Source organism: Oncorhynchus tshawytscha, linkage group LG05, assembly GCF_018296145.1.
Source record: "Oncorhynchus tshawytscha isolate Ot180627B linkage group LG05, Otsh_v2.0, whole genome shotgun sequence".
Taxonomy (NCBI): domain Eukaryota; kingdom Metazoa; phylum Chordata; class Actinopteri; order Salmoniformes; family Salmonidae; genus Oncorhynchus; species Oncorhynchus tshawytscha.
Window position 1 is genome coordinate 46,894,755 of NC_056433.1, and position 14,737 is coordinate 46,909,491.

A 14,737-nucleotide genomic window follows, 5' to 3' on the forward strand; every position below is an offset into this window, starting at 1 on the left:
CAAGAACGAGGAAAAGAGTTTTGGTGTGAGTGTAAACTGGAGAGGGAGAGAAAGTGTGTGTGGTTCCTGAAAACCCTTTGTGTTTCTGTTCCTTTCTTCTCCTTTTCTGTGCAGCACCAGTCTCCTTCCAGGATGCCTGTGATGCCATAAAACATCAAAGCTACTGCTTCACAGCAAACAGGTTGGCTCAACAAAAACCTTTTCACTTCTAAGCTATTGGCTCTTCCCTCTTTCAGAAGAACTACAGTTTCTTCTAACAAAATCAAGGCCTCTCTTTCTCCTTTCTCTCCGTCTCTCGCTCTCCCTCTTTCTCTCGCTCTCTTTCTCCTCCGCTCACTCCCCCTCTCTCTTTCACCTTCTCCCCCACTCTCCCCTCTCTCTCTCTCTCTCTCCCTGCACTCTCTGACTGCAGTGGGGTCTGAGGTTTGTCTTCTTTGGGGAATAAGAACATCTGGGATTGTGAGTGCAGGAGAGAGCGATAGAGAAGTAAAACTCTTGGAACTGCTCCGCACATTTCCTGTGTTTTTGAGGTTAAGCAGTTTTTCCCTCTCCCCCTTCCCTTTCCCCTTCTCCCTCTCTCCCTCTTTCTTTCCCTCTCTCTCACTCTCTCTGTGTGCTTCCCAACAGTCTGGCAGGAAGACGACCTCTAAGAGACGTGGAGAACCCTGCGTTTGCGTGCTCTTGTTCTCACTATCTCACAGGTCTTTGCCCTGTGTTTTGTCTCGGCTGTGGTCCTTTTTTTGTGTTGGGATGCCAGAGTTTTCCCAGTAACGGCGTGGTTTCAGGAGGGTTGTGAGTGTGTGTGTGTGTGTGTGTGTGTGTGATGTGACAGGATCCCTCCTCTCTGAGCGTGTGCAGATGGTGCCGGAGAAGGGACCTTTAGGACAGCTCCAACTGCAGGTATGTGCCAACGGCTGCATGCATCACACACACACACACACACACACACACACACACACACACACACACTTCCAGCACTTTGTCGCACTACGATAAGAGCCTTACCTCCTGGCCAGTTTCGGTAAAAGTAGGGATTGCTCTCTTTTATTCTCTCTCTTTTTTCTGCTTCTTTAACACTTACGACCAACAATTAGAGCAGTGACGGTTTACGGGAAACGTTCTCTGGAGAGTTTTGCCGTCTCTTGAGCACGGAAAAGTCGCTGCACAATGCCACGCCACTCTTCATTAATGACTCTGCACTAAGGATGTATGGTTTAGACATTAACTGCTGCAGTAACACAGACATCCACACAGGAACACAAACCTTTCCGTTTCCGCTGTGCTTACATTAATACGTTGTAAAACACTGGACTTCCCCCTTCAAGTTAACCCGTTGTTATTCATGTCATGTTAATGTTAAGTGCATGTAGATAGGCAGGGAAAATGAGAAGTGTTGATCTATCACACACCCGATAAATTAGCCTAGGTGTCTTCTTAGAAATATCCAGATACATTTCAGTTTTTTTTCCTATTGGGCTATTAGGAGGTATGCTACATTGTTAGCTTGCCTAACAATTGCCCTACTAAACAAATATGTTTTCAATTTAGCTACAGTGACTAATTACATACAATAGAAACATCTGGCGAAATGTTAACAGACCTTTTCTAGCCTACCAGCAATCTTTCTACTCTTTCTCTTTACTATGCTGGTTGTCTCTGCTCAAAGTCTAGAAAATGAGTAGAAATAGACTCTCTAGTCATTCTATTTCTATGGTCCTAGCCTACCTTTGTCTGGCTAATAGATGAAAGGCAGCTAGCCTTCACTACGCTAACGATGTAACGTACGCCTGGCAGAATGGGTAGTGACACACGCGGGCTCCAGTCCTCGCCCCCCCCCTTTGATCCTCCCGCCCCCCCAATGCCATTTCCAGCACCTCGCTGGGGTCACACAGATTAACCCCTTGTTTCCTGCAATGGGGGCTTGTTTTGAAGTGAAATGGAGGATGAAGGCGTTTCCGGAGCGAGTCGCCTGTAGAGTAGACTACTGGCTGCATTTGACTGCTGGCTGATTATAGACAGACTTTGTGTTGGAGAGTTTTTTTTTCATCTTTCCCTTCAGGTTTTGCTGACTATTAGATGGAGATGGAACAAGAAAGTCGGCCATTGCTGAGGCAATCGTCTTAAAGATATCTGAGAGATATTGAAAGACTAAAGAAACTGCCTGATTGTGTAGAGTCCATTTTATGCCTCCTATACATCATTGTGTAGAGTCCATTTTGTGCCTCCTATACATCATTGTGTAGAGTCCATTTTGTGCCTCCTATACATCATTGTGTAGAGTCCATTTTGTGCCTCCTATACATCATTGTGTAGAGTCCATTTTGTGCCTCCTATACATCATTGTGTAAAGTCCATTTTGTGCCTCCTATACATCATTGTGTAGAGTCCATTTTGTGCCTCCTATACATCATTGTGTAGAGTCCATTTTGTGCCTCCTATACATCAAGCCCCACCGTAAAACCAAAGATTTGTATGACTAACCCAAGATAGACTAGAGCCTGTCATTTCCAATGGGAGCAAATTAATCATAGTGGGCAGAACAAGCAAGGAGGTGGGTAGAGCCAAGCACTTGCTAGTTAGATCCTATTGGTTCGTTCTAGCATTTATTTGCATATTTCTGTTTAGGAACGCCTACTCTGTGAAGTGCGTGTGTGCCATAACTCAATTCGGCCCTTGCACTCTTTCTAAACAATGCCATTTTTGGGAACTTTGACAAAGGATAAAGTCTTAAAAACGCAGTCCACCCTGTTTGTTACAAATTTTCGTTTTGGAAACAGAAAACTGTACAGAGATCAAATGTTTCATCGATGAGAAAATTTGCAGAATATCGGCCAAAGTCCATCTCGCTCCATCTTCTCCCACTGCCGGCCACTGGGCTTCCTCTCATTACCATATTTTTATACCGGATGTATAAATGTGAACCGGATGCTTCACATTTATACATCCGGTGAAATATCTGACTCATTGTTTTGTGATAAAAACCCTTTCTCAGGCCTCCATCAAAACACCTGATACAGCTCTGAGCGCCTGCCACAGAAAACAAACCAACAGACATTGAGCCAAAATGGCAGTGGCCAGGGTCCATTCCTGGATGTTGTTGACCCTGATGGCTGTCCTACCACATGCCTGCGCCCAGCAGAGTCTGGTGCAGGTGAACTCAGGGGTCCAGGTTGGCCGGGGGAGGTCTGTGTTTGTGACAGACAAGGAGCTGCAGTTCAACGTGGACCAGACATCAGACTGTAAGGTCGAGGTGGTGCTCAATGAGCCGGTGACTCAGAGAGTAGGGAAACTCACTCCTCAGGTGAGAGGATCTAGTCCGTGTTACTTTTCAATGATGACAAATGTAAGCAAATCTAAAGCAAAGCGGCCATTTTGTTTCTGCTTCTTTACTAGCTACCCGTTGCAGGCTTCAGAATATATCCACAAAGTCTATGACATGCTATAACAGTGCATGTGACCTACAACACATTATTAGAATGTGTAGCTATTGTAACAGTGTATTCCACCGTGTGGCTGTGCGTGCTCTACATCAGTGTGTTGCTGCGTAGTTATGTGAAGTGTAACAGTGGCCTATTTTTGTTGCAGGTGTTTGACTGCCATTTCCTGCCCGATGAAGTGAAGTACATCCATAATGGTAGTCCCCTGCTGGAGGAAGACACAGTCATGTTGAGAGTGTACAGGTAGGATCAGACACATTCAAATCACAGTCACATCACAAATCAAATCCCAAATCACAACACGTCACACTTCGTTAACCGAGATGAACGAAAACCAGGCTGGAAAATAGATGTCGTTTGTGTTCAATTAGGCGTGGCAGCGCTGGGCTTAGACAAAAAAGTTGGGTCCCACCAGGAATGCATTGAGACACGGTGCTGTTTCAGGTTTATTCGTTGCACTCCAAATTCAAAGTTTTGTCATGATACGTTTTCAGATCTCAAAAGGGGTCGAGATGAGTGTGCTCCAACTCATTTCAGGTTCACAGACTCCGACACCGTGGTGGAGACGGTGGTGTTGAGGATGATTGTGGTGGAACCTGAGAACAGCCTGGTAGAGCTGGGCAGCACTCCCCTGGTGGTCCCCCGGTTCTACGGCCTGTCCAACGCCATCGACGGCGGCATCCTTAGCATCCGCAGTCCGCCCGACGTGGCCTGCACCGTGCGGCTGCTCACCCCAGAGACCAGTGTACCCTCCCTGGGGCAGCTGGTGACCGAGGATGACCCTGGGCTGAGGAAAGGTAAAGTATGGCATCATCCATATCCCGCTACTGGTCAACACGTTGGAAATGCAATGGTATTGAAGGTGCTTTGTGAGTATGTTGTGTTGTTGTGAACATGAGTTCGAATCCCAGTTCCCTCGAGGAAGGCATGGACGATCCGATGCAGAATTTGGGTCAGTGGGCTTATTATCGATGCAGTCTTATAGGCGCAGTGATTTAGTTATTGTATAATTATTTGGCCTCGATCCAGACTGTCATTACAGATGTAGGATCGTAATTTGATCAACGTGTTGCAGGAGAACTTTCCTGCAGCGCAGGACCTTTAAAACTTGTAGTGTGTGTCTGAGGTTGAAAAAGGCATCTGAAGGTTGTATTTTCCTAAAATGTATTAACAAAATGGCAGATTTGATTTTCCCTCAAGAAAAATGCATCAACCCCTACATAAATATCCATGAATTATAATCCACATAATAACTCACATTTCCTGTTGCTGCAGGATTATTTTCCTGCTGTAGCAAACTGGCTCAAATTAAGATCCTACATTCGTATGGCATCACATCTGGGAGCTTTTGTCCTGTCAGATAATTGATACTACTGAACACGTACAGCAAAGGAATCAAACACTGTCACTCACTTTTTTTGTCCCTTGTGTTGAATGTAGTTTTGCAAAGCCACTCTCTTTGATTCTTCTCCGTAGTGGCTCTGTATATTTAACAAGCCTCGGGTAAACTTCCATTGATTGACATACGTCTCCTAACGATCATTCACCCAAGGCAGACAAACCGGAGACCCCTGTCCAGGAAACAAGCCCTGCCTCCATGGCACCAAGGAGGTGCGTTTCCTCAAAGCCACCTGCCACGAGTTCCTCAGCTTGGCTCTGAAGTACCAGCACCTGAGTCCCCCCTCTCCGGAGATTGACTACATCCCTATCAGAGTGGAGCTACGGGACCAGGCCTCCAGAGCACTGCTGGAGGTAAGAGACTACTGTAACTGTAACATACTGTATGGCAGGGTTCCCCAATAGTCGGCCCGCGAGCCAAATTCATCCCGCGGCTGATTTTATTTGCACATTTTTGCTGTTAAACATAAAACATTGTATAAATCACCAGGAAATCAGCTCAAAGCTATTTTAATTTAGGAAATCTTTCCCAAGTATTTCCCAGTCTTTCCCAGTTTTTGTCAAATACTATATCTGTTTTGGGCTTCTTGCAGACAATTTGCAGTGTACAAATTATTTATAATTATGTTCTGTCCCCACAACCATCCGCTCAAGAAAAAAGATTGGCCCGCAGAAACAGGCCCTGGGTCTGTTCTAACGGGACCTACAAGTTCAAGCTGCGCCTGTGACAGTGCTATCGAGTGCCATCGAGTGCTACCATCTGTTCGCTAACAGATCTCATGGTTTATTTTAGGGATATAATACAATTTCTTGTGGCAATTCTCTGTGTAGTCATGGTAGAATCCATGGTTTTGGCTCATGCTTGAGTAAGCTAGCAACAGTCACTAAGGGGGGTGGGACATACAGATATTTAGCGAATGAGTCCAGTGTTCACGTGACTTGTATCTGCTCTGTGATTGGATGATACAGTCCGCAATGCTGAATGGGCTCAGTTGTTTCACATCTAACAACAAACGTTCCCACAACTTTAGAGAACGTTCTCTTAAGAATCTCATTAGGTCAGTAACGTGTAAGGACCGTTTCCAAGAGACCCATTCACTCAATGTCAAACAGAAATGACCCAGAACGTAGTTACCATGTTCTCAAAATATTCCGTATTAATGTTCTAGACATGTTTCATGGGAAGGTTGCAACAACATTCCTGCGTCCAGTTTTCTAAGGGTTAGGAGAATATTCCATCAACGTCCTACCAAACGTACACAGAACATGGCTGCCGTGTTCTCAGAATACAAGATATTAATGTCGCTGCTCATCTCTGTTTTGTCAACAAAACAAAAACAATAACAAATGTGCCTGTGGCACTATTTCCCCCTTCAATCCCAGCTTTAAGTAGTTTCGCGTTAGAAAAGAAAGGTGTATTTAACCTATTCAATGCCACTAACCCTTTTCTGTCCCCCAGACGGAGGCTGTGTGGCTGCCCGTGCTGATCCATGGGGCCATGCAGAACCAGCCTCCGCAGGCCGCCTTCATGGCCTCCTTCATCCTGGAGGCGGACCAGTTCATCCTCACCCCCCTGACCACGGCCGCGCTGGACGCCAAGGACGGAGAGACCCCCCAGGAGCGCCTGGTGTTCAACGTGACAAAGCCCCCCGCCCAGGGCTACATCGCCCACCTGGACGACCACACCAAAACCTGCCACTCCTTCATCTGGCAGGACCTACACGAGATGAAGATAGCCTACCAGCCGCCCAATAGTAGTCACACAGGGAGGAGGAACTATGAGGTACTGTGGTGGAGCAATAGAGCTCTTGGGCCCTTTTCACACCACTGAGCCGAGCTGAGGCATGTCGAGCCGAGCCAAGCTTCTACTGAGCTGGCCTGCTGGTTAATGAGACCTGCTTTCCAGTGCCTTTTTCATCTCCAAAGTCACATTTAGAGAGAGATTGTAGCTGTAGAACGAGTGGAAACGTCATGTTAAACTAATGCTATATCTATTCCATTTCCTGCAGGTTGAGTTCCAGGCTATTGACGGTTCCTATGTAGCCAGCCCACCCATTATGGTCCACTTCTCCATCAGAGCAGCTGAGACAAACGCACCCAGAGTCTCGTGGAACATGGGTATCTTCACATCGAAACATCACATTGAATTGCAAAGAAGTTGCCATCATAAGAGATTGAATGATGCAAACCCATTGAGGAGCTTGTATTTATGTCTGTATTGTAGGCTACTGTACGAGGTATATAGTGGAATGTACGACATATCACTACATTGAGTCCACAATGGAAATAAGGTGTTAATTCAGTTTATCCACTTGTGTGGCTGAATTATGTTTTTAAATGGCCAAATAAATCAAATCAATCAAATAAAAATACTCTGATAAAGACAGGATGTTGATACCAACCTATCCTGGCAGGGTTGGATCTGTTGGAGGGTCAGTCTCGGCCAATCACCTGGGAGGATCTCCAGATCGTGGACAGTGACAACATTGATGCTGTCTACCTGGTGGCCGTGGACGGACCTCTGCATGGACGACTCAGTGTCAGAGGTGAGAGGTCAGATGGGGTGGGTTCAGTTAGGTGAAACTTTCAGAACATTGCCGATAGAACTGTGACATAGAACTGTCTTGATATGACACATATGGAAAATGAGACAAGAAAACTAGACATTGTCACTATTCAAAGTAAATGACAAAATGTCACAATACAAAGTCAAAGAATGCACAACCAAAACATTTGTTGAATCGTTGATGCGCTTCCTTATCACAGAACATTCAGGAAAATAATTACACATTTTTTTAACCCTTCCTTGGAATTCTGTGCTGGTATCTGGAGTGCCACCCTGAAGATTCCCAGGAACGCCTGCCCTTTTCCGCCCTTTTGCTTCCATGTGTTTCCCATCCGTTGGGGACGGCGGCGCGGCTCCCGAAGCATATGTGAGGTGGCCTGCATGTGTTTCCTAATCAGGTGTAAAATGGGCCGTCGCCACTTTCGCCAGGGGCCCTCGCACACAAAGCTGTCTTCAGCGTGCCGGCGTCTGTCCTTCCACTCCAGCGCACGGGGAGACAGGCCTTTGTTTGCACAGGCCCTGAGTGAAGCAGATTGGGGAGACTTATGTCATTTCATGCCACTGTGCACAAAGAGCAGATGCGCTGTCCCAAGAGCAGACCTGTTTTTTTTTGGTTAAGAGAGAGAGAAGACGACAGACAAGGCTAGGGACGTAAACCTTTCATGGCTACTTTGGACAGTGAGAGAGAAGCGCAAATGCTTGTGTGGTTTTATTGAGGTTACAGTGGCGACGTGTACGACTGAGTGGCTTTGGTTATTGTCTTGAACCCCTCATAACGGACCATTTTACTCTGTCAATCTGGGCTGTGTAGAAGGCTAGTCCCTTACAGGGAGGCTGAGCTGGTGGTTTCTTTCAGTTTCGGTAGTTTCCAGTTTGGACTAACTTCAGTTCCCATCGGCCACCGACTCCATCCCATTCCCTCCTGTAGGGCCATCCAATGAACAGCAGCACCTGCTCAAACAACCGTCCCACCCACACCCATCCCGCTATCACTTTAATTGCTGTTTACGTTGTTGTTATTTGGATGGGGGAGGGTCGCTTTCATACTGATTGACGACCCCCCCCCGTGATATATAGAGAGCGAGGGAAAAAAATGGAACCAAATGTTTTGGCTCCCGTTCTCCCTTATCAGAACCTGTTTGCTAATTTTCTTCATGGCTCCACTCAGTTCAGTGAGAGTTCTGGCCCACCAATACATAGTGTCTCTGGAGGACTTGGCGGGCAGAGGGAATTGCTCACCCTTGACCTCCGACTCGGGACGTCGACGCTGGGGAGTGTCAGAGCACGTTTGGTCCAACGCCTTCAGCCAAATGGAAAGCTGCCTGACTGTTCCTTCATACTCCACACTGTCCTCCGACTTGGGAACCTGTGTTTTTTGTTTTGTTTTTGGGCCTGCTGCCCACTGCCACCTTTGGGCCCAATTACCAAGTTGTTTCTCCGTTGGACTTGTAGCCATTTCCCCCATTTCCCCCATTTCCCCCGCAGTAAAGTTGCTGCTAATGAGGTTTCATGCGCGACCATTCATCACTCAATCTGTCTTGTGACCTTGCCCTTCTGTCTCCCTGGCAAGCAGGAGTGGGCCATCGTCACGTTGGGCAGCCGCCACAGCACGCTAGCCTGGGAAGGACGCCATCTTTCCCTCTCTGTTTTTCAGCGGCAGGGAAAAGCCTGAGCCAGCGCGTAGTGCCTTTAGGCAAAAGCGAAACTTGTTATTTCCAAATGACAATATGCATCCAACATTAAAAAACCCCCAGCTTATTTGTGAGAAATCATTAATAAATGAAAACATGAAGTGGCTTTGGCAAGAGTGGGAGATGTCCACCTTAGGGTGCTTCTCATAACACCATGTCAAATATCCAAGTACCCAATTTCCTGATGTACTGTATGCTTAGCCTTAATATGCTGTAGTGGGGTTAACTTACAGTACATGGCACCGGTAACACTTTACTTGACACCCAGTCATAACATGTTATGATACCGTCATAACCATGTCATAACAGCTGACATATCTTGTCATAACCTGTCATAGCACTGTCATGACCATTATATTTAGACCTTTGTGACATATATTGCATTATTCTATGGCTGGTTATGACACCTACAAAAGAGTGTCAAAACCACACAAAACCTACCACACAAAGCAAAACATTCCATTACACCGTAGCCTACTTGTCAACAGTGTGTTTGTTAAAAGATTGTACTTTTTGGAGAAATGTCCTCTGGTCTGATGAAACAAAAATACAACTGTTTGACCATAATGACCATCGTTATGTTTGGAGGAAAAAGGGGGAGGCTTGCAAGCCAAGAACACCATCCCAACCGTGAAGCATGGGGGTGGCAGCATCATGTTGTGGGGTGCTTTGCTGCAAGAGGGACTGGTGCACTTCACAAAATAGATGGCATCATGAGGCAGGAAAATTATGTGGATATATTGAAGCAACATCTCAAGACATCAGTCAGGAAGTTAAAGGGTGGTCGCAAATGGGTCTTCCAAATGGACATTGACCCCAGCATACTTCCGAAGTTGTGGCAAAATGGCTAAAGGACAACAAAGTCAAGGTATTGGAGTGGCCATCACACAGCCCTGACCTCAATCCTATAGAAAATGTGTGGGCAGAACTGAAAAATAGTGTGCGAGCAAGGAGGCCTGACTCAGTTACACCAGCTCTGTCAGGAGGAATGGGCCAACATTTACTCAACTTATTGGGGGAGCTTGCGGAATGCTACCCGAAACGTTTGACCTCAGTTAAACAGTTTAAAGGCAATGCTTCCAAATACTAATTAAGTGTATGTAAACTTCAGACCCACTGGGAATGTGACGAAAGAAACAAAAGCTGAAATAAATGATTCTCTCTACTATTATTCTGACATTTCACATTCTTAAAATAAAATGGTGATCCTAACTGACCTAAGACAGGATTTTTTACTAAGATTAAATGTCAGGAATTGTGAATGACTTAGTTTACATGTATTTGGTTAAGGTGTAAATAAACTTCTAACTTCAACTGGAGGTGTCATAACCAGCCATAAAATAACACTTTTCACGTGTCACCACGTTTAAATATGTGGGTCATGAGTGTTATGGCCATGTTATGACAAGTGTTGTTAGCTGTCAGGAAATATTATGATATGATTATGACCATGTCATAATGTGTTATGACACTGGGCGTCAAAGAAAGTGTTACCATGAGGACACACTACACGCTATAGTGACCCAAATTTGTAACGAAAAAAAAAAATATCATCAAAAAACAACAACATTTTAACAAGGGATAAATACATTCCAGAATCTGATGTTTGAATCTCACTAACCTACATAAATGGAAAACAACTCATCTTTCCAATTCATTCATTCATTCAAACTCGCATCTCCTCCCAGGTGGTAAAGGCTTTATGTTCCGGGTACGGGACCTACAAGAGGGCGTGGTTGTCTACCATCACTCGGACAGCGACACCACCCGCGACCACATTGTCTTCCGCATCACAGACGGGCGCCACAGCATCCGCCACAAGTTCCCCATCAACATCCTGCCCAAGGATGACACGGCGCCGTTCCTTATCAACAACGTGGCATTGGAAGTGCAGGAGGGCGGTGAGGTGCTGGTGGAAGAGTACATGCTGCTGGCCTCCGACCTGGACTCGAGTGATGACTACATCCTGTACCAGCTCCTCACCTTCCCCCGTGCTGGAGAGGTGGTCAAGAAGGCCCACCCACAACAGCCAGGTAATAGGATATCATCACAAATTGTATAGAAACGCTTCATTGCTATAATTGCCTGATAACTGATAGTCCAAACCCCGTATAATTGGCATTTAAGCAAGTTAGGTTCAACCTGTGTGTGAGCGACATTGATTGTTTTGTTGAGGTCTGATGAGGCTAACCTTCAACATGAGACGGGTAGTTAGCTCTCCTTCTGTCTCTACCATCTTGCATTGAGAAAATGTCCCATTCTATGCATTCGATGTCTATGTTGATGACTGGGTTGTGATTTCCTGTAGGTGTGCCAGTGAAGAGTTTCCTGCAGAGGGATCTGTTCATGGGGATGATCTATTATAGGCACTCTGGAGAGGAGTGTTTTGAGGACACCTTCGACTTCACCCTCTCAGACAGCCATCAACCCCCAAACCTATCCCACAGACACGTAAGTGTGCAAAGATCTAAACCCGATACTCCATATGGCACATTACTGTTACGTTGCAACACTTGAAATTGGGGATATTTTAACCAGAAGTCGATGGCAAGGCTGTGAATACAGTGAAAGCCCTAAATATCATCTGGAAAAAAATATATTTATTGGATCATATGTCTATATTACAACCCCTTTAAATATCTATTCGTCTGAAACGTTCCGTTTTCCATTAATGATCCATATTTCATTGTGCTGTCATCTGTGCCCTCCAACCACAACACAGACTGTGGTGATCCACGTTTTCCCAGTCAAAGACCAGCTTCCGGTGGAGGTGTCTGGCAGCGTTCGCTCGGTTACGGTGAGGGAGACTGACGTGGTCTACCTGACCCAGAGTCACATCCACTTCAGGGACACAGAGCACCCAGACACGGACCTCTCCTTCTTCATCACCACACCCTGCTTCAGCCCCACACGGCCAGGGTACAGTACAACTTCCCTCTCTCTCTCTCTCTGTCTCTCTCTCCAGAGTGCCTATACTAGATCATCCCCATGAACAGATCCCTCTGTGTGTCCTGCACTTCCAATGCTCTCTCTCTCTCTCTCTCTCTCTCTCTCTCTCTCTCTCTCTCTCTCTCTCTCTCTCTCTCTCTCTCTGTCTCTCTCTCTCTCTCTCTCTCTCTCTCTCTCTCTCTGTGTCTCTCTGCTCTCTCTCTCTCTCTCTCTCTCTCTCTCTCTCTCTCTCTCTCTCTCTCTCTCTCTCTCTCTCTCTCTCTCTCTCTCTCTCTCTCGCTCTCTCTCTCTCTCTCTCTCACTCTCACTCTCTCTCTCACTCTCTCTCTCTCTCGTAGTCACAACATGGCTGTTCATTTCATGGACTCTACTGTGGCTGTGTCACCAGTTTAGCTGAGGCCAATGCGTGGTTAATAAATATGGTTCCAGATGTATTGTTTAATGCATGAGGTTTATGACGTTTAAAGGGAAAACGCTCTTCAAAATGAAAATCATACAACTGTATCATACAACTAACTAACTAATCATACAACTAACAGAGTATGTTTGTGGCCCTGATTGCAGGCTACCTGATGCAGGGCGACTATTCTACACAGACAGCACCCACTCCATGAAGAAAGACCCAATGGTCCCTGTGCTAAAGTCATTCACCCAGGTGCGCTCACCAATATACTGCGCCAATACACTGTCATGCATGTAGTGTGCAGGTATATTCATTTTGGATTACAAACGCCTGTTCTTACTAAACCTCAAAGCAGCAACATGTGTTGTGTCCGTCAGCATGCAGTCAACCACATGAAGGTGGGGTACATGCCCCCCATCGAGGACATCGGCCCAGAGCCGCTGTTTGTCCAGTTTTTGTTCTCCGTGAGCGACCACCACGGTGGAACCACCACTGACCTGCTCTTCAACGTCACCGTCTTACCTGTGGACAACCAGGCTCCTGAGGTGGGTGCGGGGGGGTTCTCTGGTCAAGTAAAATATTTATCAACAACACCATGTTACATGAGGAAGATAAAGAAAAGATAAATGCTCGTCATGAAGGTGAACAGTGTCTTTTATGAACTGTTTCGGTATCGACGGTCTTAGAACCACGACGTAGACATTGAAACATTTCAAATGTGAGAATCCACTCCACTCTTCACCAAACGAATCCGTTTACCATTATCTTTCTCTGTCAACTCTTGTTTCTATCTCCACCTCCATCGATTTCTATCTCGTTATCCTGGACCTCGTCAGGTGTTCACCAACCTACTGAGAGTGGAGGAAGGAGGAGGGGCCTTCTTCACGGAGGAGCACCTGTTGGTGCGGGACGGGGACAGCTTGGAGGACAAGCTCAGAGTAGGGGTGCAGACTACGCCCATCCACGGGAAGCTGGAGCTGCAGGGACGTGAGCTCCACCAGGGTGACACCTTCATCCTCCAAGACCTGAGAGGTCTCCGAGTCAGGTGGGACATATAGTGGCATGATAAGGGGGGCTAGACGATAGAGGGAGGCAGCCCGTGTAAGGATTTGGTTTCGTTTGAGGTTAATCACGGCAACCCAATCTATGTGGGTACATTTAAAAAAAAAAAAAAATCATAAATGTCTAATTGCAGGTACATCCATGATGACTCTGAGACTGTGGAGGACACTGTTGGTCTAACAGTAACTGATGGTGTCAACTCTGCTCATGTGTTTTTACCAGTCCAGGTGAGTAGGCTATATATACTACCATTGAAACGTTTGGGGTCACATAGAAATGTCCTTGTTTTTGAATGAAAAGGGATTTTTTTTTGTCCATTAAAAAAGCATCACATTGATTGGAAATGCAGTGTCGACATTGTTAATGTTGTAAATGACTATTGTAGCTGGAAACGGCAGATTTTTAATGGAATATCTACATAGCCGTATTGAGGCCCATTATCAGCAACCATCACTCCTGTGTTCCAATGGCACGTTGTGTTAGCTAATCCAAGTTTATCATTTTAAAAAGCTAATTGATCATTAGAAAACCCTTTTGCAATTACGTTAGCACAGCTGAAAACTGTTGCCCTGATTAAAGAAGCAATAAAACTGTCTTTTAGACTAGCTGAGTATCTGGAGCGTCAGCATTTGTGGGTTTGATTACAGGCTCAAAATGGCCAGAAACAAAGAACTTTCTTCTGAAACTCGTCAGTCTATTCTTGTTCTGAGAAATGAAGGCTATTCCCTTCACAGAACAGAGCAAACTGACTCTAACGGCACTTAATTGGAGCCAATTTCAGGACAATGACCCAGGACAATGACCCAAAGCACAGCTCCAATGGCCCAAAGCAATGACCCAAAGCACAGCTCCAAACTATGCAATAACTATTTAGAGAAGAAGCAGTCAGCTTCTGAAGCATTCTGTCTATAATGGAGCATCCAGCACAGTCACCGGATCTCAATCCTTTTGAGCTGTTGTGAGAGCAGCTTGACCGTATGGTATGTAAGAAGTGCCCATCAAACCATTCCAACTTGTGGGAGGTGCTTCAGGAAACATGGGGTGAAATCTATTCAGATTACTTCAACAAATTGACAACTAGAATGCCAAAGGTCTGCAAGGCTGTAATTGCTGCAAATGGAGGATTCTTTGACGAAAGCAAATTTTGAAGGACACAATTATTATTTCAATTAAACATCATTATTTATAACCTTGTTAACGTTTTGACTATATTTATTATTCATTTTGCAAC

General features: G+C 45.7%; 1 protein-coding gene across 2 annotated transcripts in view; it reads left to right on the forward strand.

Annotated features, from left to right (window-relative positions):
• Window positions 1-459: 459 nt before the first annotated feature.
• The window catches only part of frem1b (Fras1 related extracellular matrix 1b), a 56,177-nt gene continuing 41,899 nt past the window's right edge, over window positions 460-14,737 (forward strand). The window contains exons 1-15 of one of the 2 annotated variants that reach the window (XM_042321998.1): window positions 460-900; window positions 2,993-3,301; window positions 3,586-3,680; window positions 3,975-4,234; window positions 4,990-5,189; window positions 6,295-6,618; window positions 6,845-6,953; window positions 7,250-7,381; window positions 10,781-11,125; window positions 11,401-11,543; window positions 11,815-12,011; window positions 12,606-12,696; window positions 12,822-12,989; window positions 13,281-13,489; window positions 13,640-13,733. In XM_042321998.1, the coding sequence (XP_042177932.1) occupies window positions 3,065-3,301; window positions 3,586-3,680; window positions 3,975-4,234; window positions 4,990-5,189; window positions 6,295-6,618; window positions 6,845-6,953; window positions 7,250-7,381; window positions 10,781-11,125; window positions 11,401-11,543; window positions 11,815-12,011; window positions 12,606-12,696; window positions 12,822-12,989; window positions 13,281-13,489; window positions 13,640-13,733 (2,604 nt within the window). In that variant the 5' untranslated portion in view covers window positions 460-900; window positions 2,993-3,064. The remainder of the gene's footprint in view (window positions 901-2,992; window positions 3,302-3,585; window positions 3,681-3,974; window positions 4,235-4,989; window positions 5,190-6,294; window positions 6,619-6,844; window positions 6,954-7,249; window positions 7,382-10,780; window positions 11,126-11,400; window positions 11,544-11,814; window positions 12,012-12,605; window positions 12,697-12,821; window positions 12,990-13,280; window positions 13,490-13,639; window positions 13,734-14,737) is intronic. The other variant, XM_042321996.1, reaches the window with a different exon arrangement.